Below are 27,903 nucleotides of genomic sequence, written 5' to 3'. Positions count from 1 at the left end.
GCCCCGCCGCGCCGCGCCGCGCCCGCGCCCGGGTCCCGACTTCCCCTCGCGCCCGGCCCGCACAGCCCGCGCGCCCCCGCACCCGGCCGGCCGCCGTTCGGCCCCCGCCGCGCCCGCAGAGGCCGCCATGCGGCCCGCGCGCTGGCTCGCGCTGGGCAGCCTCCTCGCCCTGGCCGGGCTGCTGGAAGGCCGGCTCGTGGGCGAGGAGGAAGCCGGCTTCGGCGAATGCGACCGGTTCTTCTACGCCGGGACCCCGCCTGCGGGGCTGGCGGCCGAGGCCCACGTGAAGATCTGTCAGCGCTTCGAGGGCGCCGAGCGCTTCGCCACCCTGTACAGCCGCCGGGACCGCATCCCCGTGTACTCGGCGTTCCGCGCCGCGCGCCCCGCGGCTGCCGGCGCCGAGCCCCGCTGGCTGGTGGAGCCGCAGGTGAGCGAGCGGTGCCGGAGCTCGGGCGCGGGGCTGTGGCCCCGGGGGAGTAGGGGAGGTGGGGGCGCGCTGGCCTGCCGCCGCGAGGGCGCGGGCGGGGAAAGGAAGCCCCCGCGTCTTCGGGGCCGGGTCAGGAACCCCGGGTCTCCGAGCCTCCCCGCCGCACCCCGTCTGAGCCGCAGCCAGGGCTTGGCGATTCGCGAGCCTCCGCTTCAGCCGCAGGGGCCCCCGCGGTCCCCAGTGGGAGGTAGACGTCTGCAGTGTCTCCTTCATTTCCCGACCGGTGAGGGGCGTGAGATGGACCGTTCAAATCAGCGGAAAGCCTCTTCTGGCAGGGCCTTGCCACAGTTTTTTGGGCCGGGGTAGGCGGGTGGGTGGGCGCTTTCATGCCCATTTTGCAGAAGAGGAGATCAAGGCCCAGGGAGTGAAGAGACCTGTGGAAGTCCACCCAGCTGGTAAGATGGGACAGGTGTTTGGGCTTAGAAGTTTACCTCCCTTTCTACTATGGAAAAGCTGCTCTTCCTCTGAGGCCACCTGAGCCTGAAAACCCCTTGTGCACAGGATGTGGAGTAACTCCGACCTGTGGTTCTGCTGAGTTAGAACAATAAAGGTACATCGTTTTAGAAATGCCATGGCATAGTTACAAGCAGTAGGGAGACTGACTATCTTCAATTAGTGGGAAGGGCAAACTAGTTTTGCCTGACTCTTCATATCTATATTATCAGACCACTTGGAAACCGTGTCATGAGTGTTCTGGGGAGGGTGACCCGACACTGCAGAAGGTTCCCAGAGGCCCTGCTGAATCTGCCTTAACACATCCTGTTTCTGCTTAGCTAGTCCCCTCTGCACACCCAGCCAGGCTCACTTCTGGTAGGTTCTCTGTCCCTCACCCACCTTCCACTATTTCCTATGCTGGCCCCAGCCACCCAGGCCACCCTGGCAGGGGGCAGAGCTCCTCACTGAGCCCACCCATCCCTGACGGTCACAGCTGGCCAAAACCACTTGGGGGAACAGACTGCGGCTTTCAGGGGCTGCATTCAGAGCCCTGAGCGGTAATCCCTGTAATGTCCAGATAGTTCTAGCTCTGAGAGCTTGGCCAGGACTCATCCCATCTTGCACGTCAGTCTTCTTCCCTTCCTGCCCGCATCTAGTCCATAACCCTCACCTTGCTGTCAGGACCTAGGAGATCAGGCATGTGTGAAAATGCCATTGTAAATTGTACACACGTAAGATATATATTAATCTGCCATAGTTTGCCCCCAGCTTCAAGCTCTTTCCCTATCCCCCAATTCATTATGCCTCACGACTGTGGGCCTCTCAAGAAACGGATGACCTAAGCTTTTCTCCTTGAGGATCTCCTGGATGGCTCGAGGAGACAGAACATACATGTGAGGAAGACATGGGAATGTGCGCTCAATTTCAGTTGAATTCGGAGCACATTTAGTAATCACCGGCTGGGTGCCAGGAACCTAGGGTACCAGGACAACAGGGGGTGGCTCTTGGGCTCTAAGGCTTCCTGGTGTGCAGGTGAAAAACTCTGCTGGGTGGAGAGTGGCAAAACAATTGGTCAGAGCCAAGCCATGTGGGTTTAAGAGTGTTTCTGTATTGACTAGCTGTAAAACTGGGCAGGTTATCCCGGAGCTAAGAACAGGGTGGCCTTGAGGATTTAAATGAGTGACTATATAAAGTTCTCTGAGAGATGCCTGGCACACAAGTACTAGTGTTATTAGGACCTAAGCAAAGCCCATACTTTAATAAAGGTAAACAAAGTCCTATTAGATTTCATCTTTCTTGGAGGTGAGAGGGGAAAGCCTTAGGGTCAGGATGACACTTGTGCTGTGGTTAGAGGAGGAGGCGGAATTCAGGAGACAAAGAGCAAGAGGACAGTCCAAGCCTCCTGGTGCTTTGGAGGGAACAGCTAAAGGGAGAAATGCACATTCAGGGATTAGTGTGTGGGGAGTGGTTGGAGTTACTAAACTAGTAGAAGTAGGTAGGTGACGGTCTGCTCAGGTGTTCCCAATGGAGGGGAATAATGGAAGGGAGAGGGCAGGTATGAAGGAATCATCAAGGCTTAGTGAGGCAGAGCCTTTGGTGCAATTCCAGAAAGAGTTGGAGCAAGTTGGGGGGCAGAACCAAGTCACAGAGGCAGAGGGCCCTGGGGGGCAGGAAATGAGGACTGGCACTGGGGAGGTAAAAGAGGATGGGGAAGGAGGGGAGACATGGGTCCAAATGGCAGCTTGAGAGTGGAGATGAACAGTGAACTGGAAGAGGACAGGAGGCCATTGAGTTCCTGGCTGGGGAGGTCAGAATGGTGGTAGTGGCTGATGCTTTTCCCTGCAGGATGGGCTCCTGACCCCTCCTTCCCTCCCTGATCCGCTCCCCCCTCACCCCCCAGCCTCAGTCAGGAGCCAGAGGGTATCAGGAGGGAGGGAAGGAAGAAGGGAGGGAGAAAAAGCTGCAAGATGAGATGCAGGCGGGCTCTGGAGCAAACTGCAGCAAACCTGACCTTTCCCCGCCCCACTCCACCCCGCCACCCCGCCCCACCCCCTGGCCTGGATCCCGGGACCTGCCTTCCAGCCAAGGTCCCCACTGCAGAAGGATGCTCAAGGCTCACTGTGGACTTCTGGCTGCTTCAGAGCACTTTGTAATGCTGAGCTGCCTTGTGCCCACATCCCCTTTCTCTGAAATCAGCTTTGCCGAGAGGCCCAGCAGACGGGGAGGAAGAGGTGGGAGGCTGGAGGAGCTCCGTGCTTGCCTTGAGTGATGAGTCAGGCAGGGTTCTGCTGGCCTCTGGGGGGCTCCCACAGCCCAGTTCAGCAGCTTCACAGCTGTCCTGTTTCCCTTGGGGAAAAAAACCCAAAATTGAAGATGGGAGAAACTTCATCACTCTTGAGCTTAAAACTCTAAGGTGTTGGCTGCCCGAAGTTCATTCTTCAGGATGCAGTTTACAAGGCTCTCCACGTCCTGGCTCCTGGCTCCAGCTCCAGCCTTGGTTCTCACTCCTCCCCACCCTCGAATTTTCTGTTCTAGCATTATCCAGCTGCCTGGCATGCCCCTCAGAAACCGTACTGCTTGTCACTTCTACTTCTGTCCTCATGCTCATTCCTTTGGCCCCGAATCCCCTTTCTGTACTGTCCTCTCTTGCCCTCACTTCTTCCCCTCCACCATCTTTTAAGACGGCCAAGGTATCCTCTCTTCTAGAAGGAGTTGCCCACTTGACTTAGCTCCACTGGTCAGGACTCTGATAATTTCTCTATTTTGTATTCCCCACATTGTTTTTTTTTTTTTTTTAAGATTTTATTTATTTGACAGACAGAGATCATAAGTAGGCAGAGAGGCAGGCAGAGAGAGAGGAGGAAGCAGGCTTCCTGCTGAGCAGAGAGCCCAATGCGGGGCTTGATCCCAGGACCCTGAGATCATGACCTGAGCCTAAGGAAGCCGCTTAACTGACTGAGCCACCGAGGCATCTCTTTGCACATTGTTTTGTAATGACCTGCTTATGCGTGGGTCTCCTCCGTGTGAGGCCTTGAGAGGAGAGTGCTGTATCTCACTCATCCTGCTTATGTTCCTAGTGCCTGGGACACACACAGTCCCTCAGCAAGGGTTGAATCAAATAACGTGCTGTTGGGCTCATTCAGGCAGCAGCGGGTGAGACGCTCGGCTTGAGCTTTTGTGGTGGGACTCACGCTGCTGCGCAGGCTTGCCCCATAGCTGGCCAGCAGCTGCTAATACAAACATGTTCCGTGTACAGAGCTGGAACCTTCTTCTAAGTCCACCCCATTAGTCCCAGCTCTGGCTTTTGGAACGACCCCAAAGGGTTTAGATCTCTTCTTGGTACAACAGCTTTTGGTGTCAGATACAGGATCCCATGTCCACCCACACGGGAAGAATTTAAATGGGATCTTCTGAGGGGCAGAAGGAGAACTCCAAAGTAAGCAGAGAAAACAGTGGGCTGTTGTAGTTTTATGTGGAATGAATGGGGGGTGCCTGGTGGCTCAGTCAGTTAAGCATCCGCCTTTGGTTCAGGTCATGATCCCAGGGTCCTGGGATTGAACCCCACGTTGGGCTCCCTGCTCAGCGAGGAGTCTGCTTCTCCTTCTCCCTTCGCACCTACCCCCGCTCATGCTCTGTATGTCAAACAAATAAATAAAATCTTAAGAAATAAATAATAAGTAAATAAATAAATAGAGAATGCAGGAAAAGGCAAAAAAGGTGAGAAAATATTCCCCCCATTAGCATGGTGGAGATGCTTTAAAAAGTTTCTAGTCAAGACTTGAGAGACTTGAGAACTGCTCTTTTGTACGGGGAGCCCCAGACCTTTTCATGTCTCAGTTCCTTTCCATTTAAGGGAAGCATTTTTGGAGAAGATATCAGTGATGCCTTACCAATGTGCCCTGTCCATTCATGCTGGAGGCCATCATATATGACTACCGTTTTATCAAGATGAACACTGGACGCATCTGGCTTTGTATTTGGCTTACACTTATTTAATCTCACAAAAATACTCTGAGGTAGATGTCATTGTCTTCATTGTAGAGATGAGGAAATGGACTCAGAGGGGTTAAGCAGTGTTCCCAGGGTCACACAGCTTGGATTTGAACTCATGATTATGTGCTCTCAGTCCAATGCTCTTTGCATATATCACTTTGACCTCATAGTCAAGCCACCACATTAATGGCCATAGGTTATTAATTCTCGTCTTGTATGTGGGGTCTTAATTTCCACTCTATTGCTCATTTCAATAGTGAGCAGGACAAGCAGGAGCAGAAATCTGGCCTCGTACTTACGAGACTTAGGTGTAAGTGGCTCTGGAGTGAAGGGTAGATGCTATAAGAGCATTGTTCTAAAAGGCCCAGTGAGGCCATATTTCAGATCTCAGTAAATGCCTGGGAATAGTGATCACAATTTAGAACCTTGATTAAATTCTGGATCTTTAATTTCTATCAGTGGCTTCTCAACTACACACACCCTGAAACTGTCACACAGGCCTTTATTCTAACATCAGTCCCTTTTTCATTGTGTCAGAGAACAGATACATAGAAGACATCATATACTTGAATCCCTGTGCAGCAAATAGGACAATTCTGATACAGACTTTCTAGTTTGAATCCAGACTTGAATCCAGATTTCCTGCTCTGCTGCATATAGGCTATGTGACCTTAAATTCTTCGAGTCCTGTTTTTCTGATCTGCTCATTAGAAGCAGCAACAGTGTTTAACTTCATAGAGTGTTTGTGACACGTGACCAGAGTAACACACATGAACCTATAGCACAGTACCTGGAATATGGTGAGGTCTTAGGAAATAGAAAGGTGTCTGTTTTATTAAGGTCTTATTTACTTAGAGAGAGAGTGCAGGGGGCTGGGGGACAGAGGGAGAGAGAATCCCAGGCAGGCTCCGCACCCAGTGCAGAGCCTGACTCGACCTGAGCTGAAATCAAGAGTCTGATGCTTAACCGACTGAGCCACATGGGCGCCCCGTTGTTATTACGGTAAAAAAAAACAAACAAACAAACTTAGGTAAGTTGTACACCCAATACCGACCTTGAACTCACAATCCTGAGATCAAGAGTCGCATGCTCTGCTGACTGAGTCAGCTCCCCTTTTTATTTTATTATATAAAAATATAATAATAAAATAATATAAATAATATATAAAATAATGATATAAATAATAATAAAAATATAATAATTTTAATATATAAAATATATTTGTTTTTATATTTTTAAGTAAGCTCCACGCCCAGTGTAGGGCTTGAACCCACGACCCCGAGATCAAGAGTCACGTGCTATAAAACGTGTCAGACCTACACGTATACACACACAAATGAAACGTTGGATTAGGCAGGTGACTCTTAAAATTCTACAACTCTCTTAAAACGTAAACCCTCCATCTCTACTGTCTCAAACACAGGCTTGTATTTCACATCGTACAAGTGCTCAGAAAGAGCTTTGGTGAGAGATTGAATGGCTAGATGGATGAATGAATGGATTGAGGTGATTGAAAGAACAAAAATAAAATGGGTGCCAGAAACACCTCCACCCTCCCTGTCCTGAGTCACCAAGAGGTGTGTTGTCACAAAACAGACAGTGAACAATGGCATTGCAGTCTGCAGTGCTGACTCTGGGCAAGCCTGGGAAGTGGCTGACTCAAAAGGATGATTCCAGAGTCAGTCACTCACAATTGCTTCCTTCCTTGGGTGCACATAGCAAAAGCACGAGTCACCTCGACTCTTCTTCCTTGCATTTTTCTCCTCTTCTGCCTTTTTCTATCTCTTGGAATTCAGTGTTTCTGTTGGATTTGTGCTCGTTCTCAGAAGCAGGATAAGGGCCTTGCCCTACATTGGCAGAACATCTCCAGGCCCTTTTGGCCCCAAACAGTTCAGTGGTGACATCTCTGGGCACTGTTCTTTCAGTTCAGACTGAAATTCGGACAGTCCGGGAAAGGAGCTGGCACTTACCGACTCCCTTGCTGTGAACAGGCGTCTTCGCAAATTAACTCATTCCTATAACTAGGTGCTGGGACCCATGTTTGAGAATTTAGGACACTGAGCTTCGGCCTGGTGAAGCCACTTAACCCACGGTCCCACAGCTGCTGGGTGCAGAGTCTGGATGGGAGGTCACGGCTGCCTGATTCCCAAGTTCTTCGTGTCCTTCCTACTCGAGCGTGAGGTCTTCCAGTGACAGCTTTCGTGTTTTTTCTCCAGATTCCAAACTGACTGACTAGGGTTGTTCATTTATTTTCATTTTACTGAATTCATCTAGTTCTTTGGATGATTTGTGGCTTTGCTTTGGAATCGGCTTCAGATTGTCCTCAGCTCAGTTACAAGCTCATGGTGATACAATGGAACTTTCCCTGAATAAAGACTTTATTCTTTGGGTTTCAGATTTCTCTTCCTTTTAAACGGTCAGTGAAACTTCTGAAGTACAAGTGAGAATATGATAAAATAAATCCTCCCACTTGCCAGGAGCTTGTGCTTCCTGTGATCTGGTCTTACTCCTAAAATTGCCATTGGATTGAGAATGTGGTCCCCCTTCATCCCCCTTCAAGTCGTAGATCACGTCTCGGGAGTGGCCGCGTAACTGATCGGCCCCGTGGAACGCGGCATCTGTGGCAGCCGTGATTTGTTGCCTGCTGATGTATCTCCTTAGCCACGGAAAGGAAGGAGGAATAAAAGAGAAACCGACTCATGGTATGAACCAAAAATAGAAGCACCGTTAGTATTCCGGTCAGCTTCTGTTGACCCAGTGCCAGACAGCGTATGACTCCCTCCGAAGAGGTCAGGTTGAGAACATCTTATACTTTGAATCAAGATAAAAAATATGGGTACATTTCATTTTGCAGAGTAAACAGGTGGCTGAAATAGCGTTTGACAATAAAGGTTAAATTACATGTTTCAGTCGACTCGGACCTTAATTTTAGGCATGATTGGTTTTGAGTTTCGGTTGGTAGGAATGCCTAATGCTTTAACAAGGCCCTCGGCCCTGGCCTTCTTAGGGAATTAGGAACTAACTTAGGGAATTAGTTAATTCCCTAAATCAACAAATATTTATTAGAGCATCTGCTATGTGTCAGGCACTGTTCTTGGCCCTGGGAACAGTGCAGTGAATCAAACAGACAAAAATACCTTCTCTCGTGGAGCTTACTACCTGATAGAGGACACAGGTAATAAATAAAAGACATAACAAATTAAATAGTGAAAGTACTTAGAAGAAAAATAAAGCAAGGCAGGAGGATATGAGCTACAGGGAAAAGGTGATGTTTTCAAAGAGTTTTCAGGGACGGTGTCATTGTGGAGGTGATTTTGGGTACAAACCTGAAGGAAGGGAAAAAGCCAGTCATGCAGGGACCTGGGGGTTGGATGTTCCAGGCAGAGAGAACAGTAAATGCCAAGGCCCTGAGGCAGGAGTGTTCCTCATGTTTGACGAAGAGGCCAATAGGGCAAGAGAAAGATTCATGAGGAGAGTAGCAGGAGATGAGGTCCGAGAGGTGGGGTGGGAGATGGCAGACCATGTACGGCTCCTGGGCTGTTTGTAAGGAACTTGGCTTTTACTCATGTGAGATGGGATGCCACTGTGCCGACTTTGAGCAGGGGTTTTTGACGTGCTCTGACTTAAATTTTAATGGGATCATCTTGACAGCTGCATTCAGAACAGGCTGTGTGGGTTCAAAGGCGGAAGTGGAGAGGCCAGATGGGAGCTTTCAATAATCTGGCAAGAGACAGTGGTGGCTTGGACCACTGCGGGTGGGGGTCCAGTTCTAGGTCTATTTTGAAGGAAGAGCCAAGAGGGAGAGAAAGGGAGGAGTCGCAGACAACTCCAAGGACTTTGGCCAGAACAACTGAAAGAATGGGGTTGCTGCGACGGAGACCAGGATCCCAGAGAGGAGCTGACTTGTTGCCGTGCTAAGTACGAGATGCTTCTCCGCGTCCTCGGCGGAGCTTCAGGTCGGGCCGAGAGCTCGATGGGGGTTTCCTTACCACCCTGGGTACTCTTCCAGGCCTGTTTTCACATGTGATCTCACATAATCCTTATGGCAGCCGCAGGAAATTGGTGCTGTTGTGATCCTCCTTGGGCAGAGGAGGCTACTGAGGCACAGAGAGGGTGGCTTAGTCGTCCACACTCACACAGCCAGGAAGGGTGGGACTGGGGCTCTCTGACATGGGAGATCGTGGAGCTGCCTGTCTTAGCAAACCTGTTCACGTGCGGGGATCTCCTATTTCCCTCTGCTGAGTGAAGCTGCTCTTTGCAAAGTTCGCATGCTCACTTACCAGGATTTTATAGAGCAGAAGCACGTTCCCAGCCCAGAGCGCATGCCCACGCCTGAGGATGCTCACGGCCTCAGGGGCACCCTCGTGCTGAAGCCATGGTGGTTACAGGAGCTGGAGGTGCTGCCCTGGGCGGAGGGGGTTGTTGCCCCCCTTTTGCAATTGTGCTCTGCTCCGATCCACCCTGAGCCCATCCTTTGGCCATTATGCAAACAGACATTCTCCAAAGGGTTGGGGAAGGGGGGAATCTTCTAAAAACCCTTGTCAGGCAGCAAGGATCACTGAGTCTCAGTGAGTGTGGCCAGGATGAGGGAGGGCTCTTGCTTTTGTGGGGTGTGGAGCTGTTGCAGCTGAAAGTGGGCTGGGTGCCCTGTACGAGCCTCAGGAGAATCTGGCTCCTGACCAAGTGCCAACTGCCCCGGGTGTGCGGGGGCGGGGGGGGGGCAAGAAAACCACACCCTCCAGAGCCCCACCTCTGGAACAGAGAGAGAATACCCGCTCATCCATCCACCAGCCCTTGAGAGCTTGAGAGTCCCTCCGGTGCCCCCTGCCTGGTTGCCCAGAGTAGGAGAGACAGCTGAACCCAGCACATTCTGACACTTCATACCCGGGTAATGTCACACACCCTGCTTTGGGACCGGGAGAGGGCCTTCGCTCCAACTCAGCATCTCCCACGTCCTTGAAAGTATAGAAATTCCCTTTTTCCTTTAGGACTTTTCGTAAACTGATGTCCTCCGTCCCCATGCAAGTTCTTACCTTTGCCCTCATGTCCTAGGTAACCCGATATCCACCCAGCCTTCGAGTTCCTGCTGTGTCTGGGAGATGGTAGCATTGGTTTCAGGAGGTCCCTGTATCATTATTTAAATATTTATAACCGAGGGAAGAAGTGGACCCATATCACATCAGTGTTTTGAGTGAATTGACCAGGATGCATGACTGACTGGGGCCACATAAGGAAATAGCCACTGTCGATGTTTCCAAAAGACTGGTCATCTGCCAAAATGTCAGGGTACACGGAACCCTGGGGAAGGGAAAGGCGAAGTTATGAACCACCATTGGTCTTTTCTCATTCTTGAGTATCTCCAGTGTGGAACCATGGTGCTCAGGATGGCAGATTCCTCCTTCATGGCCAAGGGCATCATTTGGAGCCGTTGCTCTTGTACCTTCACTGGACACACCTGCCCCCGTCATCCCTTCCATCTGCACCTGGAGGGCCAAGCTCCCCTCATCTTCCTCTAGGCCTCTGCAAAACAGCTTCCACACTGGTTAATCGCTCCTCCCGCATCTCTAAACTTACTCCCCTTGGAAGCCAGAGAAATCCTCTCAGATCATCAAGCCCGTCGTGCCTCCAACAGCCTCCCTGGAAAGCCTCGGGGCTCCCCTTTCTCCTCATGTAAAGATAAGCCCTTATCGTGGTCCCCAGGGTGCCCTAGAGTCCTGCACACACGTCTCCCACTTCCCACCCAGCCTTATCTGGTGCCACACACATTGCAAGGCCTTCACCTCTAGCCATTTTGGATCATTTCGGTGGGGGTGGTGGTGATGCTGTTTTCCTATTTCCTTCAAAGGACTTATGTACCTGCTGTTTGGTTTTGCATTTTGTCTTCCTTGAAATTCTCAAATGGGGCAACTGCCCAGAATATTCTCTAAGCACCAGAGCTCACCTTTCTTTGTTAGTATGTCACAGTTACACATCTTTGTGGGACTGCCACCCAGTGAGACACGAAGTGCTATGAAGGAGAGTACAGGGTTCTGGTTGCTCACTGTCTGAGCCTCTGTCTTTAACCCAGGGACCAGCACACGTTTTCTGTAAATGGCCAAATAGGAAGTATATTAGGCTCCGTGGGCCCTAAAGTCTCTGATGCAGCTATTCAACTGGGCTGTTTTCACACAAAAACAGCTCTGGATAATAATACGTAAATGAATGAACATTGCTGTGTCCTGAGGGAACTTTATTTATGAACACTGGTGGTTGGCTGGATTTGGCTCCACAGGCTGTAGCTTGCCAGCCCTTGGTCGAGCTTCATGCCAGTGCTTTGTAAGTGATGAAGAAATGTTGCTCAGTGTGGACCACTTAGCAAATATGGATTGAACAGCAACAGTGCAATTTGAAACGTGGGCAATCCTAGTCCTCTTGCATCCCAGCAGCCCTAGATCTGGACCCGCAGACAATTTTCAACTAATCCTATTAATGTATGATGATGGCCATCATTTATAGTAAGGGTTTTTAGGATTATAGAAGTAATATATGCTTATGGTAAAAATATTTTTTGAGCATTTTAGAAGTATATAAAGAAAAGGATCTCATTTCTCACAGACAGCTAACCTTTACAGTTGAGTGTGTGTGCGCGTGCGTATACTAACATTCCAGAAATTTCTATTCACGTAGAGATGCATATAGGCTCTCAGGCCTTTCATTCTAGTCAACAAGATTCAGCACCCTCTTGGACCCCGGAGCCACAGCTAACAAGACCCTCAAAGGACCACCCTACCAATGGAGTGAGAAAGTGAAGGGGCTCTTCATGAGTGAATTTGCACATGAATAGAAATAATTTATTTAATTTAGAAATAGAAGGCCTGGGGGTCTGGGTGGCTCAGTTAGTTAAGCGTCTGCCTTTGGCTCAGGTCTTGATCCTGGAGTCCTAGGATAGAGCCCCACGTGGGCCTCCCTGCTCAGCGGGGAGCCTGCCTCTCCCTGTGCTCCTCATCCTGCTCTTGCTCTCTCTCTCTCAAATAAATAAATAAAATCTTAAAAAGAGAGAAAAGAAAAGATACAGAAGGCCTGGGCCCTTCAAATACAAAGTCTACTTTATCATATTTTTTCCAGTCACAGTCTAGATAACTCAAGGGTAGCCCAAAATAATCTTACTTCTTGCCCCTTCCTGTGCTCCTGAGCAGGGATGATGCTCGTCCTCTTATGGGGGACTCACTGGCCTGCCCAACATCAGGAACCCAGTTAGTGGCGGAGCTGACTAGTCTCCTCATTTCTAATCTGGGTCTTTTCCTAAGCCCTGCTGTCCTATAGTCTCACATATAGAAGAACTTGAAGAAGAGTGACATTTGGGGCTCCTGGATGGCTCAGTTGGTAAAGTGTCTGCCTCCGACTTAGGTCGTGATCTTGAGGTCCTGGGCTCGAGCCTCACATCAGGCTCCTTGCTCAGCGGGGAGCCTGCTTCTCCCTCTCCCTCTGCCTCTGTCTGCCCTTCCCCCTGCTCTTGCTCTCTTCCTCTCTGTCAAAAAAATATGTAAACCCGAAAAAGAAAAAAAAAATCTAAAAAAAAAAAAAAAACCAAGAGCGACATTCATGAAGCCCAGGAGAAAAGGTTGAACAAATGGAAATGGTTTTGCCTGAGGGCAGATTTACTAGCTTCAAATCATATTTATTATACAACATTGAGAAGCACATGCTGTGTCTTTTGTGCTGAAGACAGAAGGGTTAAGATTTAATAGTTCGAGGAGGGTTTAGTTTGGAAGCAAATAAACCATTTCCCGACGGTGAGAGTTACTATGCTGTGCGAACGGCAGTAGGGCTGTCAGGTCCCCTTCTCTAATGATCTTCCAAATGGAGGGTAAATCTGTCAGTTGGCTTCAGAGAAAGGCTATTTCTTGTAGCTGTCATCTTGTGTGGAGACAGGCTCTGAGCCTTTCCCAGTTTTCCAACAAGGGTGACCCCATAATTGGGTTGACAGTGGTTATATCGCAGGCTGTGGTTCATGGACCAGGCATGGTACCGTTGCTTTTGCTGCTGTCAGTATTGGGTTGCATTCTGCTCCATTCTTGCCACAGCCTGCGCCCGAGTACTTCCTCTCATTCACGTACGTAATAAATGTGGTCACAATCGGCCAGAGACCAGAGAGTATCATCAGTTACTTGGGGTTTAAGAGGTAGGCTTAGACTGCATCTTTTTGTTTGTTTGCTTGTTTAAGATTTATTTTATTTGAGAGAGAGAGACAGTGAGAGAGAGAACACAAGCAGGGGAAGTGGGAGAGGGAGAAAGAGGCTTCCCACTGAGTAGAGAGCCCGATGTGAGGCTCAATCCCAGGACCCTGAGATCATGACCTGAGCCGAAGGCAAATGCTTAACAACTGAGCCACCTGGGAGCCACACCCCCCAGTTGCTGATTGACATTGTGATGGGTGTTGCCATTCTCATCCACATGGAAACCATTTAGTGAGTTCTCAGCACCAAGCCAAGAAGTAGGAGTCTCAGACACCGCCCTGGAACAAGACACAGTCTGTTCCTGCTGGTGTCTTGTTACTTAAGTCAGGAAGACAGATCGTGGCCATGACTGAATTCTCTCCTTCTAGACTGTTAGCCCCAAAGGGGCAAGGACTGAGCAAGCATACAGAGTGTTTAAGAGGGTGGGACTTGTAGAGAGACAAAATTGGGTTGAGTCCTAACTCTGTCATTTACCAGCTCTGTGACCTTGGAAATGTTACTGAATTTCGTGGAGCTCAGTTCCTTCCCTGTGGCATGGGCCTAACAAATTGTCCCCATTCCACCGGTGGGGGTTGGGAAGATGGTGTGACAATGTATGCAAAAGGCACTCCCCATTGTGTCCAAGCACTCAGTATGCATTCATTAAGCATGCGGAATGAACAAGTAACCTTTGCTTCCCAGACCAGGCCAGGCTGAGGGTCGCCATGCTCCTGTTTGCCTTAGTATTATTTCTCAATACTGGGTTTCCTGGCCTGTGCCAGGAAAGCAAGAGGTCAGACTCTCAAGGTGGCCCAATGCAAGAAGACAGGTCAGGCCAAGCAGTTAAGCAGTTGCAGAACCAGTGCTTGTCAGTGTCATATGCATCTTTAGCAAAAAAAAAAAAAAAAAAGTCCCAACACCAACTCTAAAGTCCTGTGTAACCCTAGATTTCTCTAATAAGACTGTTGAGCTGGTCAAAAGCAAAAACAAAAATCCATACTCCTGCTCCATTGCTACCTTCCTTGTGACTGGTCTCAGCTTCTTCCCAGAGTTCAGTAGCTCATACACTGTCCTCCATGTTCCTTTGCCCGTTGATATGGTCTTTGTTGGGGAGCTCGGTAGAAGTTCCTTCTCTCTGCTCCATGGGGTGCCCCTCCGGTCTGTTCCCAGACTTCTGGAACCAAGACAGGCCTATTTCTTCATTTGCTCCTGAAATTTAATCCAGGTGTCTGGAGGGTTCCATGCCTATAAGGTTCCTGCCCCAACTCCCACAGGGGACTTGCTGGGTTCTCCTGATGCTTCAGGCTGGTTGGCATATGAATCACAGATTTACATAAGCTTATTCAGGTGAAGGGCAGGGCTGTGGTAATAGATCCCTGGTAGATTCACAGACATGGGAACAGAGATACGCACAGGCCTCCAAGGAACCAGAGCTGGGAAACTTCTAGAAGTCAAATGGTCTTACAGTCTTCAGGGTCTCTATCCTCCTCTCCCGGTCTTTTAACGGCTTTCCGTTAAAAGTGAGTCAACCTGGCTCTCAGCCATAAACTGCTTCACACTCTGATTGTTGTCAGTCTCTGAATTTCTTGGATTGAAAATCCGAGAGAGTGCCCTCTGATGGGCTGCTGGCCGGATGTGACTGGCAAGGAGGTGGGTAGGAAGGGGTCATATGGTAAGAAGTGCTTTCTTTCAGAGAGAGTATCTGAAATAGTTAGTTTAGAAATAGAAGTTAGCTATAGCAGACTGATTGATGAAGCCTGAGATAGCCGGGTTGTCTGGGAGACCCCAGTCTGGGTAGCCATATTCGACTACCCAAGGGACCTTCCCCACTCAACAGAACCGGCTCTGTGTACCAACTCTGTGTGTAACTCATGCCACAAAGGCCCCAAGGTGGAATCAGTCTCCCAGGACTGGGAGAGTTGCGATCTTGGGAAAGCGTTCACTGAAGGTTGTTTCCACCAGGGTCCTGGAAGGAAACGGATGAAACTCTCCACGTAGCTTAACCAAAAGAATGGAATGAAGAAATTATTTCCAGAGAATTAAGGGAGGCAACAAGGTATGGCAAAGCTGCTAGGGCCTAGCCATTTACAGGAAGCTGTCACCCTTCCAAGCCTGTGGGATCAGGTGGGAGCCTGGTTGGCGCCATGACCGCTGAGAAACTCAGCCAGAGCCAGAACCACAGCAGCCAGGTGGGGGGGCGGGGGGAACGAAGGAATAAATACCCCGGTTTTTCTCTCTCCCATCCTCCCCTGGCTGCTTCAGTCAGAAGCCAGAGGGCATGAGAGCTCAGACGATGTGCTCCCTAAAAGTCAGCTTCCTGGGGCACAGAGCCGGTGGAGAAAACTGGAAAATGGATGTGGGAAGCCAAAAGGGACCACCCAGCACGGGAAGCTGTGAGGCTGGGGCTGGGCCCGAGTAGCCAGGTGGAATGCAAGTAGAGAGGAATGGTGGAGGCACCCCCTAGCCCCTGAGGTCACAGGTGAGGGGGGTAGGGAGGAGGGGGCAGTGCAGACAGAACCAGGGAAGCAGTCACACGACCTCCATGTAACTCACGTGGTTGGGGACGGATTAGCCTATTTTGGTTGAAGTAAGGGAAGACTTGAGGGAAGAGATTGGAGGAGTTTTGGGGAGGGGGGTGTGCTGACAAATACGCCTGTTTGTCATTTAACCAGGAAATCGAGGTTGCTGTCAAAGACCTTAGAGTAGTGAGATATGCTCAAAAGAGTATAAATAGCAAAAATGGGCTTCTCGTTCCATGTATGGATAAGGCAGGAAATCCATGCTTACACACGTTTGTGACCAGACTACTGACGGGTCCGATAGGCGGCCGGCTTAAATGGCCCTATGGTACTTGGTTCTCTCCCTTGGTATTGTCATCGGCGCTCTTGCAGCGTGAGGATAATGCTCTCAGGAATCACAAGCATCACGTGAATCAGTAAACCCAGATGGGGTACTACCCTAAGGTGATTCAAACATTTGTTTTTAGGTGTGGGATTCATGGGGAACCCTCCCCCCACCCTGGTTCATCGGCATCACCTGGGATGATAGTAAAAGTGCACTCGGAGCCCCACTCCACACCACGCAATATGTCCCTGGGGTGAAGCACAAGAACAAGGACCAAGGAGCTTGTGATACAAACTGAATTTTGAAACCTACTAGTTTAAAGAGACGTCCCTGATTTCTCCTACTGGCCATCTGGGCAGGAGTTAATTCCAGCAGAGACTGATGGGATAAATGAAACGCTGATACAGATCTAGCCCCACAGGTTCTCCGCTTAGAATCACCCGGAGAACTTTAAAAACATCCTGATTCCCAGCCCTCTCCTGACCCCAGAATTCCTATTTAATTGGGCTGGGGTGAGGCCTCAGACATATTTTATATAAAGCTTCCAGGTGATTCTGACATGCAGCCAGACCCAAGAACCTCTAATCTGGTCTGAACCCCAGAAGGTGGAAAAAATTAGAAATGGAAATGTCTCAGCTTAATGGACTTTTCGGAATTCTGTACCACACAGTCACATGCTAAGAATAATTGTTCTGGAAAAGACAACAGAGCAGAGAGTGGAAAACGGGCTTCAGTAAGTAGCAAGGCAGGAAACCCAAGAAGAGCAGGGATGATGTAACCTGAGGAGGGACTGCACTTCTGGAAAGGTCTTAAAGGAGTCGGCTCACTTTCGGAGGCTCCCGGAGGGGGTTTGAAACTTGGCGCTTTGTGTGAGAAGGAGCCTGTGGGGAGTTTGTCTGTCCCTGAGGCCAGAGGCCAGCCTCCCCTCAGGGGTCCCCTTCCCACCCGTACTGCTGTTTAGGTTTGGTGCGTTTTTTACTCCCTCCCTTCCATTGTTTTTTGTTTTTTTTTTTAAACTTCCAAGAAAAAAGAAAAGTCTGCGATGGAGCTGGAACAGAACTGTAGTCTGTCTTCTGCTCTGTCATCCTATGACTTAGGAGGAGAGAACCCTTCACTGGTTGCCTTTGCACCCATGGGGTTCGGGGACATACCCTGAGCACCTCCAGGGCACGCGGTGGCCGGAGCTGGAAATGCCCGCTGCTCCCTGAGGCAGGAAGGTGTGTGAGTGGCCCTGGGGGCCCAAAGGAAGGGTGATTCACCGGGAGAAAGGCCAAGAGGACCGGGAAGCCTGTCTCGGTGCTGAAGGGCTGGTCAGGAAATGGAAAGCCCTGCATTTCTCTTTCCAAAAAAAAAAAAAAAAAGAATTAAAATTTAAAAAAAAAAAAAAATCTTACTAAGTCTTCTAAAGCTGTTTCTATTCCCAAGAGGATAAAGAATATTTTGGATGCCAAACAGGGAGGATTTTTTTTTTTTTTTTTCCTTAAACGGGTGGGTCGGAACTCTGTTTATGCCTTTCCCCAAGAGCTGCAAGGTCTTAGGGGTTATTCCTCCTCAAATATCCTTCTTCTGCCCTCCTGGTCCCACCGGCCTCCAGCTCCTTTTCTGAAAGGCAGCTTTCCCTCCATCTTGGTATTTTCTGGGGTGAGGGCATTCTCTCCGGATTCCCCCGAGGCCTCAGATCTGGTTGATGTTGCTTCTCCTGTGCGTGTCTGTGGAGAGGGCCTGTTTTGCACCAGCCAGCTCCGGGTCTGATAAGATTATCTGATGTTCCGACTGTCAGCAGCACTCCTGTTCCTTGTAAGGAGGGGCCCTCGCCCTCCTTGGAGGTGGTCGTGAGATGATAGCATCTTTTCAGTGTGTGTGTGTTTGTGTGTGTGTGTGTGTGTGTGTCTGTTTGTGTGTGTCATAGATCAGGGCAGAACCAGAACTGGAACAGCACCTGTTCAGCGCATCGATTACTTAGCTCTTCTTGAAAATAAAAAAACTCTCCAAACTAAATCGCCTCTTTGTCCCCACAGAGTTAGGTAGGAGCCTCTTGGGTCTTTCCTGACGATAGGATCGTGTCTGGATCAGCCCTGCAAGTGCCTCTCTAGCCCCAGCCTAAAATTCTCCCCCAGGAGGAGAAACTCCACCCTTCCCGAATCACTGCAAAATTTTATAACCATTTAGAATCCTTCTAGATGACCACCTTTTCCACATAGCAGATCCCGGAGCAGAACTGGAGGACAGGCTGTTCTCTCCGGGGCCTCTCTTTCTCCTCTGCAAACCTGAGGACAGGAGGGGCACCGGCAGACTGTTGTAGGGTGAGATCATTCTTTTAGCAGCTACCAATCGCTCCTGCTGCGGAGGGCCCCTGTGCTGGGTGCTGGGACCCAGAGATCACTGGCCACGGGCTCGGACTCTTCCATTCAGGGGCATAGACAGATGGGGAAACATGGTTTCAGGGCCTAGCTACCTTCTCCCCACTCTGGCGGTCAGCTTGCTCAACTTGACCATCCCTTGTATCCCCCCTCCTGGGCCACACCCAGCTCCTTCTCTGCATCTGTCCCTGGACTGTGGGTCATGTCTGTGGGTAGGACAAGTACAAAAATGACAGTCCTGGCCTATGCAGAGCTGGCCTGGCCCAATAGTCCTGGGCGGCCTCCACAGAGCCTCCCTTTCCTTCCAGCATCTTTCCTTGCCTCTCTCTTGAATTCCCTGGCACAGTGACCCCCAGAGGCTTGCAGACCTTCCCTGGGCTCTGCCTGCATGTCCCCACTTAGGGCAGAGAACTCCCCAGTCCCAGCTCCCAACACACCCTTTCCTCCTCCCCCTGTGCTCTCAGCAGAGGTCACCCTGGGTCCCGGGCTGAGGCTTCTTCATGTGCTCCCAGAAGCATTCCCTCTGCTGTCCTCCCCCTCACCGCCCCCATGCCATCAGTGCTGTCGTCATCACCAGCATACTAATCAGTCACCACCTACCTAGAAGCTACCATACCCAGAATCTTCATGATGTTTTAGGCAGACAAAACTATGAGAGATGATCCTGATGTCTGTGGAACTTGCAGTCTGTAAAAATGTAAGAAGCAAATGCACAGGAGCCCTATCTCCACATGCACAGTTCCCCCACCCCCCGATATCTCTGCTGGATCCGTTGTGTGGGCTCTTTTTAAAACTAAACTATGTGACTAGTTGTAAGCGTCTCCCACATTCCCATCCTCCTCATCTGGTCATCCCAGCCCTCTGCAAAGCCTCTGTGCAGCTCTGTGTTCTAGAACATTCTATGCTTCTGTACTCTCTCAGGGCACACACCCCCTCTCCTTCTGCTACCACTCTCTCACCCCTTGGCACAGTCCCCTGACTGGTCTTGGGGGTCTTGACTGGGACTCTCTGGTCTTCTGGCCCCGTTGGGTCATCTGTCCCGTCAAAATCCTTGTGCTGTCTTGATACCAGGAAGGCAGTTAAGGGGGCGCCCCTGTACCTGCCAGGCCTCTGAACTGCTTCAGAAAAGGTGCTTGTGAATTCCCAGGGGAGTTGAGAAGCGAGCAAGAGGAATGAGGAAAGAAGGGAAAGCAGCGGCACTCACTGCTGCTGACTGCTGAAGCTTTAGGTTTGTGTTCTGCAGACCATTATCACTGTTCACAAATAGCTCCTCCCACCACACTCGGAGACAAACTCCACTGTGGCAAATCTGCACCAGCTGACTCGGGTCCCTGAGGCTTGCATGGATTTCTTAGCCCAGAAGCCCTCAGGGACTCGTTCGGTGCGGTGGTGCTATTCCCCTGAGATGCCTCCGAGCCCCCAAATGCTCCTTGCACACATGGAGACCTCGCAGCACCCCCACTCCCAGTGCCCCTGTCCCTGGGTTGTGTGTGGGGGTTGGAAGACCATCTTTGCTGATTCCTGGGAGCCCTGCTTCTTGGCTGAGGGCCTGCTCATTTTCTGCCTTTACCTAAGACTTCTCCAACAAGCCGTCCATGTCTGCAGTCCACGCTTGCCCGTATCCGGTCACTTTCACAGTCTGCCTTCCTTCCTGAGCCCTCAGTGGAAATCGCCCTTTGAAGTCTCACTAAGGATTCTCAGTCATCAAAGACTTTGCTCATTGTCTCCATCCTTCCCTTTCCTCTCTGTGGCGGGGGCCACACTATTGACCTTCTCTAGCCAAAGCTTTCTCCTCCCATGACTTCTGATGTGACCCAAAGTACTTGATTCTCCTGCAGCTCTGTCTGTTTCCCATGTGCCTTTTTTCCCCCCCGCCTGTCCTCCAGCACGGCCGCCGACGTGTGGCTCTCATACTCCCTTCCTCGCCCAGGGGTGTGGGCTGCTGCTGGCCTGGGGCTGGGGCTTTGGAGTCTGAGAAGCTGGCTATAAACCTCAGCCTGCCACTTACATATTGGGTGACCTTGTCCCTATCACTTCTCTGAGTTTGTACTTTCCTGTGTGTCAAATGGAGATAGTGCCTCGCCTCTTGGATTATGTGAAGAGTAAATGCCCCCATGGCAGTGCTTTCCAAATTGTAATTATTTGCAAACTTGCTTTACAGTTATTTGCCATATCTGAGGCGATGGGGATCCTGTTAGGATTAAAAAGATGCTCTGTGCAGAGCCTTTTCCGTGGTGCCTGGTGCACAGTGGGCACTCCCTGGTCGAGATAATTTTCCTATGGTGAGTTTTCTGTGTATCAGATCATTTATACTCTGCTTGCTACCGTCCTTTCCAATTCAGCCTTTCACTTGTCCTTACTTAGAATCCTATTTTTGGGGGCACCTGGCTGGCTCAGTCAGTTGAATGTCCGACTCTTGACTTTAGCTCGGGTTGTGATCTCAGGGTCGTGAGATCAAGCCCCGTTTCAGGCCCCGTGTTCAGCAGGGAGTCTGATGGAGAATCTTTCTCTCTCTCTCTCTCTGCTCCTCACCCCCCCCCCCCAAATAATAAATCTTTAAAAAAAGAGAGAGAAAGAATCCTATTTTCACAGGCCGCTGGTCTCTGCCCCCATGCCTTGGTCTAGAAGTCTTGTTAAGCCTCACTGACCTTGGTGTGTCTCTCCATTTATGGGAGTCTTGTGTATCCTTCGAATCCTGCCTCAGCTTCTGTCTTCTCTAAGAAGTAAGAAGTCATCCTTGACTGCATTCATGGTGCCCTTCCTTCCTTTGGAATTCGTTAGCTCTTTTTCTTTATCTCTCTTCTGCAGCATTTAGGGTAATCTGCAGGCACCGTTATCTTGGTTTCCTGTTTAACTTTGTATCTATATCTTGTTTCCCCAAAGAGATGGTGCATTTCTTTATGTTCTGAAGGTCTAGTTGGAGGCACATAAAACAGTGATTAAGGTCACCAGCCGTGGGGCTGGGCTTGGCATGTTTGCGTGGTGTTGCCATCCCTCACTGTGTGACCTAGACTAGGCTGCTCACGCTTGATGTGCCTCAGTGTCTTCATTTATCCAAAGGTGATAGCAGTGCCATAGTACCTAGTTTTTTGGTAAGTTTAAATGAGTGAAGACTTAGCATAGCCACTTGCTGTTTTAATACATGTGAAGTTTTCAGAAGAAGGCCTGGCGTATAGTTCTTAAGAAGGATTGACGGGGGTATGGGGTGTGGGGGTTACCCATGCTACTGCTTCCTTCCCTAGGGAAGGAAGTGACATCCTGGTCACATGTAATATATGCTCAATAAATGTTGTTGAATAGATGGGTAGTTCCCTTCTAGTCCTCCTTTGTGATTTTTTTTTTATGATTTTATTTATTTGAGAGAGCAAGCACGTGCAGGGTGGGTGAGGGAGAGAGGGAGAAGCAGACTCCCCACTGAGCAGGGAGCCCGATGTGGGACTACATCTCAGGACTCCGGCCGGGATCATGACCTGAACCAAAGGCAGACGCTTAACCGACTGAGCCACCCAGGTGCCCCTCCTTTGCAATTCTCTAAATTAGCTTTTTTTTTTTTTTTTTTTAAGATTTTATTTATTCATTTGGCAGAGAGAGATCACAAGTAGGCAGAGAGACAGGCGGGGGTGTGGGGTGGGGGAAGCTGGCTCTCCTCTGAGCAGAGAGCCCGATGCGGGACTCAGTCCCAGGACCCTGAGATCATGACCTGAGCTGAAGGCAGAGGCTTAACCCACTGAGCCACCCAGGCGCCCAATTAGTTTCTTTTTCTTACATGCATGTTGGCAGGAACTCTGAAAGTCTCCTTTCACTTAATTCCCAAACAGCAAGAAACCCCATGGGTTTCAAGAGCTTTTACTATCTGGTACAGAGACCGACTCATAGAAACCATTTTTTTCTTGATACTAAATTCGAAAAGGAATTTATTATAAGATTATTTATGGAGCAGGATGCTGGTGGAGGGGGAAGAGTTCATTTTTCTAAAACCTACTTAGCATGTTGTGATTAGGGAAGAAAATTTCCATTAAATGCAGGAACTGTATCAAATGACGTGGGCAGCCCAGGGGGACCAGGTCCACAGGGAGGTAGAGCACACAGAGTGAGCTTTGTACCCGTCCCCCGGTCCAGAGGTTCCGCTGGGAAACCAAAGAGCAAGATTAGTGGTGCTTGCCGAAGGGCAAGTGTAACCCAGAAATGTGATCTGAAATTACTTCTTACATCACAGGCATATTTTTGTCTTCAGGGAGCAGTGTTGTCAGTAATTTACTGTAATGGCAATAGCCAGGTCATTAAACTGTCTGCAGAGAGCATGGAAAAATACACTGCCTTTTACACGACCGTGTCTCAAAGAATATATTAGACTCTCTAAATCAAATACTCTATATTTAGTCCAGTTTCCCATAGGTGAGTTTGGTATTTTAGTTACATACACAGACATTCCTTCAGAAAGGGAAGCCTACCGAGACTTATGAGGCTGTTCTGTAGAGTTAAGGCCAGTGATGAAGGGGAGCTGTTATTCTGATTTTATTTAGCTATTCAGATGGTTCTTTAATGAGTGACATTCAAATACTAGTGAGCCTGGGAGCAGAAGAAAGTTTTTTTTTTTTTTTTTAAAGATTATTTATTTATTTCACAGAGATCACAAGTAGGCAGAAAGGCAGGCAGAGAGAGAGGAAGGGAAGCAGGTTCCCCGCTGAGGAGAGAGCCCGACGTGGGGCTTGATCCCAGGACCCTGAGATCATGACCTGAGCCGAAGGCAGTGGCTTAACCCACTGAGCCACCCAGGCGCCCCGGAGAAAGTTTTGTCATAGGTTAAAAAACCGGTTTTAATACAAGAAGCAGGAATCTCAATGGGCATGTCTGTCAGTGGAGGTCAGTGAGCAGACTGTTCTAAGACCCTGGGATTTAATGTTTAATAAATGATATAGTAGAGGGGCTTCATAATACCCAATCTGTGTGTGTGCGTGAGAGAGAGTGTCTTACCACAGAGAAAGGGCGGAGTGTACATAGGGAGTAAAATAGGAAACAGCCTCTTCTGCAGCTGCTTCCAAACACCAGGGTCCTGGGATACTAGGAAGGAGTGTGTGTGCACCGGAGAAACAAGCCCTTCCCCACCGGGGCGCTGGGAGGGCTGGTGCCCTAGGGACTTCTCTAGAGCCCCGGCTTCAAGTGCAGGCGATCCAGGGGCACCCTCTCTCCAGGGAACAGGATGCGTCTCAACACTTGCTCTCTTCTTTCAGATCGACGATCCCACCAGCCACCTCGAGGAGGCGAGTGATGAGGCTGATGCCGTCACCTCTGTGAACAGCCTGGGAAGCCAGCAAGCCCTCAGCACAGATTACTTGGACTCCGATGACCAAAGCGGACAGGTGTACCCGGTCTCCCTTAGCGATGATTTCCAAGTGGCTACGTTCGCGCTCACAAACGCAGCTCCGATGGCCCCGTCCTTCCGCGAGCGGTGGTACCGGGATCTGCGCAGCCTGATGGAGCGGGCCCTGACCCCGCAGTGCGGCGGCGGGGCGGACCTGTATATCCTCGCCGGCGCCGTGCCCTCCCGCCGCAAGGTCAAGGACAGAGTGGCCATCCCCGCGTTTGTCTGGCTGGCCGCCTGCTGCGCCGCGCCCGGGGCCGGCTGGGCTATGGGCTTCGTCCAGCACGCGCGCGACGGTGACATCATAGAGGACGTGATGGTGCCCGAGCTCGAGAAACTGCTTCCGTCCAGCCCCAGGCTGTTCCAGGACAACTGCGGCGAGGCCCAACAGGACACGGAGAGAATGAAAAAAATCCTGGAAGTGGTTAACCAAGTCCAGGATGAAGAGCGAACCGTGCAGACCAAAGAGGACGCTCGTCCTCTCTCCGGCCCCCAGGGCCAGGGCTCCGCGCTGCTGCCTCCAGAGCCGGCTGAGGAGGGGAGGGGCCTGCTGGGCAAGCTGATGGGCCTCCTCGCCACCCCCGTCATCAAGCTTTTTCAACTACTTTATTACGTTGCCGTGGGCGTCCTGAAGAACATTATGTACGTCCTGTGGTTTGTTACCAAGCAAGTGTGTAACGGCATAGAAAGTTGCCTTTACCGCTTGGGTTCAGCCACCATCTCCTACTTCTTGGCCATCGGGGAAGAGTTGGCCAGCATTCCCTGGAAGGTACTCAAAGTCATGGTCAAAATCATCAGGGCCATTCTCCGGATCCTTTGTTGTCTGCTGAAGGCTGTTTGCCGCGTTCTGGGCATTCCGGTCCGAGTCCTTGTGGACGTGGCCACTTTCCCCATGCACACCATAGGCGCGGTTCCACTTGTGTGCAAGGACATCGCCATGGGCCTGGGCGGCACCCTCTCTCTGCTCTTTGACGCTGCTTTTGGCACTGTGGGGAGCCTGTTTCAGGTTATTTTTAGTATCTGCAAGAGGATTGGCTACCGGGTTACTTTTGACAATTCAGGGGAGTTATAGAACTCAAAAACACTAGCAGGGTCCAGTTATATTGAATTTGATTTTTTTTTTTTTTAATAGAGAAAGCTGGAATATTTTGTCTTTACAATGGGTTTCTGTTTGCTGTCAATTACTTTATATCTTGGCCTGTGGTAGGGGTATTTGCATGTTTTGAACAGGAAGATGGTATAATTTAGACTTGACCAAAGAGAGATGTTGAGAATGGGATTATGGGTAGGTAGATCATCTGTGGGATATGGGCAAACTTCCAAACCATTGGAATCTTCCTTCACTCTGCTGCTAGATGGACCACTTGAGATACTCTGGTGTTCATTTGTGATAACTAAGAATTACAGAGAAGGGAAGAATTAGGAAGGAGACAACTTTAACCCAAAGAGTTTCTGAGAGAGTGGGATGGGAATCTTGTTTCTGTTATGAGGTGTAAGGCACAACTTATATAATGCTGCTGGTCGATTTGTTTTCATTCGCTTCTCTTTCTCTCCAACTCAGCTGACCTTGGTGAAGTGCAGACATGCTTTCTTGTTGAAATAACTTTCTTAGGGATAAAGATTTGCTAATATCCCGGAGCTTTCCATGGCTTTGAAGGACCTGTAAGTTTTTGTGTTTTTTGTTTTTGTTTGTATGTGTGTGTGTGTGCGTGCGTGTGTGTTTAGTTTTTTTTTTTTTTCCCCTCCCAAGAGGAGTTTTGCTGCATTTTTCTTTTAGGTAATGATAAGCATTTTGTGTTAAATGTGGCATAACAAAGTTTGAATGCAAGGGCAAAAATTGTTTGCCCTTTGAACAGTGTAGCACAGTCCTCTTGGGCATAAAGAGGAGAGTACAAGGGTCAGAACCCTGCTCTGAGTAGGTGGTGTAGGTCTGAGAATCCTTAGCTAAGCTTGGATTAACTTGACGTAGATTAAGTCTCTGGCTGACAAGAATGAGCTCAAAGACTGGTATGTTAGCCAATAGGAAAATTTGTACTCTCCAGCATTCTAGGTCAGTCTTTGTTATGCATCAGACGAGTACTCATTATAGTAAAATACTCTGACGTCTATCCTTAAATGATTGTTTTGGTATAAATGTGTACAGAAGAGCCACAGAAGAAGAAAACAACTATTCTAGAAAAAAAAAAACAACAATAACCATATCCTTATATAAGTTTATATAAGCATAAACTTGATTAAGAATCACCATGTCTTAGGAAATTCATTTTATAGTGTGTTTGAGGCTAGAAAACACAACTCTCCCATTAATGCAATTTTGATTTGGGAGCTAATCTGATCAAGCACTTATCATTTTAAATCTTGCCCTAAAGGAGAAAGCAGCTGTCTTCCAAACTGCTCTGCTTTCCACAGCTGAGATGGAATCATCTGGATTTTTCTGAACATTTTAAAGAGTTGCCATGAGGTAGAAATGGGCCATGGGCCAAATGTAAAATACTGACATTGGGGTGTAGAGTACCATTCATCTGAAGGTTAGTTGTAAACACCTGGGATCCAGAAGGCAACAAGGAGGGGATAATGGAGAGAAACAATACTTCCAGTAGGTAGGTAGACCAGAAATGTGAGTGTAGTGAGTTCCATTTTGGAGAAAAATAATTGAATCACCCCCAAAGTAGATCAATTGGTGAGATAGTGTTGGGGATTATGAACACCAGACTGGTCCATGGTAGGGGGTATGCACTAGACTTATCCAAGAATCTTAAGCAGCATTTTAGCAACACTTCTGTTTGTGAGTGTGAGACTCTGTAGTGGGCCTCCCTTCATTTCAGCTGCATGGAGGTACATGGAAGGGTGAGGGTTTGCCTTGGTATTGATGGGTCAAGAATCCTGCTGGATGAAAGGGAATCTTTGAAGCCGCCAGATAGATGGTCTGGCCAAATCTTCAACTGATAAAGAAATTGAGGCACAGGGAGGCACCGGGCTTGTCTTTAGTTTCTCTGCTGGCTCGTGGCAGATCAGGAGCAATGTCTTTCACACATGTCCCATCACACCTGGGATGTCAGATATGGTGGTGTGTGTGTCAGTACTCAGCTGCCTCCCTGGGTTTTTCCCATCATCCAACCAACAGAGCCCAGGCCCTGGCTCATCAGTCGGATGGATTGAGCCTATGGGATGAAACCATTAGCCGTCCATGCACAGCACCATGCTTCCTGCCCCCCCGAAGAATGTTTGTTCCCTCAGAGTATGTGTTTGCATACTGATAGGCCCAGAGAGGGCATCTATGGAAGCTTGAACCCCTTGGCACCAGGCAAGGAACAGGGCATCCAAACTGCCTCTTGAGAGCCATTTAGAAATGCCTTCTTTTCACTTCTAGTTGTTTAGTGTCTTATTTATTTTTGTGTGGCCTTTTGTGAAATCTGGAAACGGATAATAAGGCAAAATAAACCCTTAGGGAGAGGTAGCTGACCCTGATTTACGGACACTGACACCAGCAGGTGGCTGGATGGTCCTCCCAAGCTGCTTTGAGCTTTGAGGTGAGAATTTGGATTGATGACCCCTGTCTTTAGCTTGGAAGATTTTTCTGTTGCTCTGTTATGTTTTCGGGCCCTGGGGAAGTCAACTCTTCATTATTACGGAGCTAATTTCTAGTCTGTGGATGAGCCACGCCTTTGCCCCTCCCCCCTCTTTTCCATTGTGCCTTTTGAATGTTGGCTTCTCACTCCCTATCAGCATTTCCACCTACATGCAGACTAGGGAGTTGGGAGAAGGACCTAGAATGAAGCACTCACCATTCCATCGGTCATTCATATGTCAAACATGGATCCCGTCCAAGATTCAAAACCTTGATTTGAACATGAAGGTTGCAGAGACCAGCAATACATGGACCCTGTCTTGGAGGAGTCCAGAAACCTAGTGGAGCGGACCCACGGTGCCGTTGACCGCTGAAACACAGTGTAGGGAGTGCTGCAGAATCGGTTCCAGCACGTGCTCCCTGGAGCACAGGAAGAAAGCCCGCAAGACCATGGAAATGAGGGAAGCCTTAACAGAGGGTGTGACAAAAGTCACCTTGACATTTTCAGGCTATGTACAATGCTGTGCACCTTGCAATGCTCAATAAAGTAATCATTGACAACTCATTAGCTCTTCCATCCATCCATCTGTATCAGCCTATCTGTATTATTAACCATAAGATATCTAAAAGAGGAAAATGCTAATGGTTGAAATGAGCTT

General features: G+C 49.4%; 1 protein-coding gene across 1 annotated transcript; it reads left to right on the top strand.

The window, feature by feature from the left end:
* On the top strand, positions 1-27,809 carry ENDOD1 (endonuclease domain containing 1). The gene is made up of 2 exons (XM_047692446.1): positions 1-427; positions 23,546-27,809. The coding sequence occupies exons 1-2, from the start codon at positions 128-130 to the stop codon at positions 24,746-24,748; spliced, it is 1,503 nt and encodes a 500-aa protein (XP_047548402.1). The 5' UTR covers positions 1-127; the 3' UTR covers positions 24,749-27,809.
* The last annotated feature ends 94 nt before the right edge of the window (positions 27,810-27,903 follow it).

Source organism: Lutra lutra, chromosome 10 (assembly GCF_902655055.1).
Source record: "Lutra lutra chromosome 10, mLutLut1.2, whole genome shotgun sequence".
NCBI lineage: Eukaryota > Metazoa > Chordata > Mammalia > Carnivora > Mustelidae > Lutra > Lutra lutra.
This window is presented reverse-complemented; position numbering and strand designations above follow the sequence as displayed.

Coding starts and splice junctions, on each gene's coding strand:
- ENDOD1 (XM_047692446.1), top strand. CDS start 128: ATGCGGCCCGCGCGCTGGCTCGCGCTGGGCAGCCTCCTCGCCCTGGCC. Junction 428..23,545: donor GCTGGCTGGTGGAGCCGCAG/GTGAGCGAGCGG, acceptor CTCTTCTTTCAG/ATCGACGATCCCACCAGCCA.